The sequence below is a fragment of the Octopus bimaculoides genome, chromosome 30 (genome assembly GCF_001194135.2).
Source record: "Octopus bimaculoides isolate UCB-OBI-ISO-001 chromosome 30, ASM119413v2, whole genome shotgun sequence".
Lineage (NCBI taxonomy): Eukaryota > Metazoa > Mollusca > Cephalopoda > Octopoda > Octopodidae > Octopus > Octopus bimaculoides.
In genome coordinates this window covers 460,376-461,979 of record NC_069010.1, presented here as the reverse complement: position 1 = coordinate 461,979, position 1,604 = coordinate 460,376, and the positions used below count along the sequence as shown (strand labels likewise).

Here is a 1,604-nt window from a genome sequence, read left to right as displayed (position 1 = left end):
TTCCACTCTTATATTATGTCCTGTAGAGGCGCAATGGCCCAGTGGTTATGGCAATGGACTCACGGTCGTAGGACCGTGGTTTCGATTCCCAAATCGGGCGTTGTGATTGTTTCTTAAGTAAAAACACCTAAAGCTCCTCGAGGCTCTGGCAGGGTGTGGTGGTGAACCCTGCTGCATTCTTGCACCACAACTTTCTCTCACTCTTTCTTCCTGTTTCTGTTGCATCTGTATTTAAAATGGTCAGCCTTGTCACAATCTGTGTCACGCTGAACCTCCTTGAGAACTAAGGTAAGGGCACATGTATCTGTGGAGTGCTCAGCCACTTGCACGTTAATTTCACGAGCAGGCTATTCCGTTGATCAGATCAACTGGAAAACTTATCGTCGTAACCGACGGAGAACCACGCGATATTCTATCCTATGTTTACGTTATATTGTTTTGATTGTGTATGGGGTGCGTACAACATGAATTTTATATATGCTTCATGAAAACTTATCAATAACAGTGTAATATGTACCCTCATATGTATGTGAGTGGCGGCGTGTTTATATTTGACTATATTTTTCAAATCATATGATTTACCATCTCCTTCGTTTTTCATTCCCGTCTTTAATCTTAGCCTTCCTCCTGTTCTTTACCGTCTTCTCATCCTCTTTTCAATCTTCATTTTTTTCTTTCTTCATTTCTTCATCTCCATTTTCTTCATTCACTTTCGTATATTTATCTAATATATTTATTCCGAAAGTGAGAGGTATTTCCCCCTGGGGGCAGTAGAATGTTCCAAGAAGGTGTTCAAGAAAAGTGGGTGATAATGGGGTAGCGATTCTTGAAAAAATTGGCCTGATAATTCGTCTGGTGATTCATCTAAAAACAAGATTTTTTTAGGTTAAGTTATATTTATGAAACAAGGCTGCTTTGAATTTGTTTCGGAAAGAAGTCTATGTTTGTGATGGTTAGTTGGGATGGGGGCACGAGGAATGTGGCCTGGTTGTCAAGGGGGCAGCAGCTCGAGAAACTTTCGGAACCACTGATATAATACCATCTGTAGATGTAGAAGTTGAATATATAAGTAGCCACCTATTCGTTTCTCTCTTACAGCACGTGCACTTACTTTTTCTTATGGTTGTTGTTATTGTTGTTGTTGTCGTCCTCTTCTTCTTTTACCTCTTCTTTTTCTACTTCATCGTCTTCATCTTCTACTTTTCTTCCACATTTCTCCTATTTAACTTTACCTTTTTCTTGGCCTCCTATATCTATATATTATTTTCTTCTTCTTCTTCTTCTTCTTCTTCTTCTTCTTCTTCTTCTTCTTCTTCTTCTTCTTCTTCTTCTTCTCCTCCTCTTCCTCTTCCTTATTTATCGCAAACATTGCTGTCATCCATTATCCCCTTTTAAAGAATCTTTATTTAAAATCTTATTGAAAATGATTTGTATATCAAAATTTATAATACTTTTTTTCCGCTATAGATATCTTCAGCAAAATAATATTTCGTATATTGAGAAAGGAATCTTTGGAGGTCTACCAAGCTTAGAGAAATTGTAAGTTCGTTTAATTTTTTAATACTACTTCATGAAAATAATTTTCGCATACATTTAATGTCCTC

General features: G+C 37.2%; 1 protein-coding gene across 1 annotated transcript in view; it reads left to right on the top strand.

Annotated features, from left to right (window-relative positions):
- Positions 1-1,604, top strand: part of LOC106876916 (insulin-like growth factor-binding protein complex acid labile subunit) — an 88,611-nt gene that overhangs the window by 49,097 nt on the left and 37,910 nt on the right. The window contains exon 18 of the mRNA XM_052978054.1: positions 1,468-1,539. Coding sequence (XP_052834014.1) covers positions 1,468-1,539 — 72 coding nt within the window. The remainder of the gene's footprint in view (positions 1-1,467; positions 1,540-1,604) is intronic.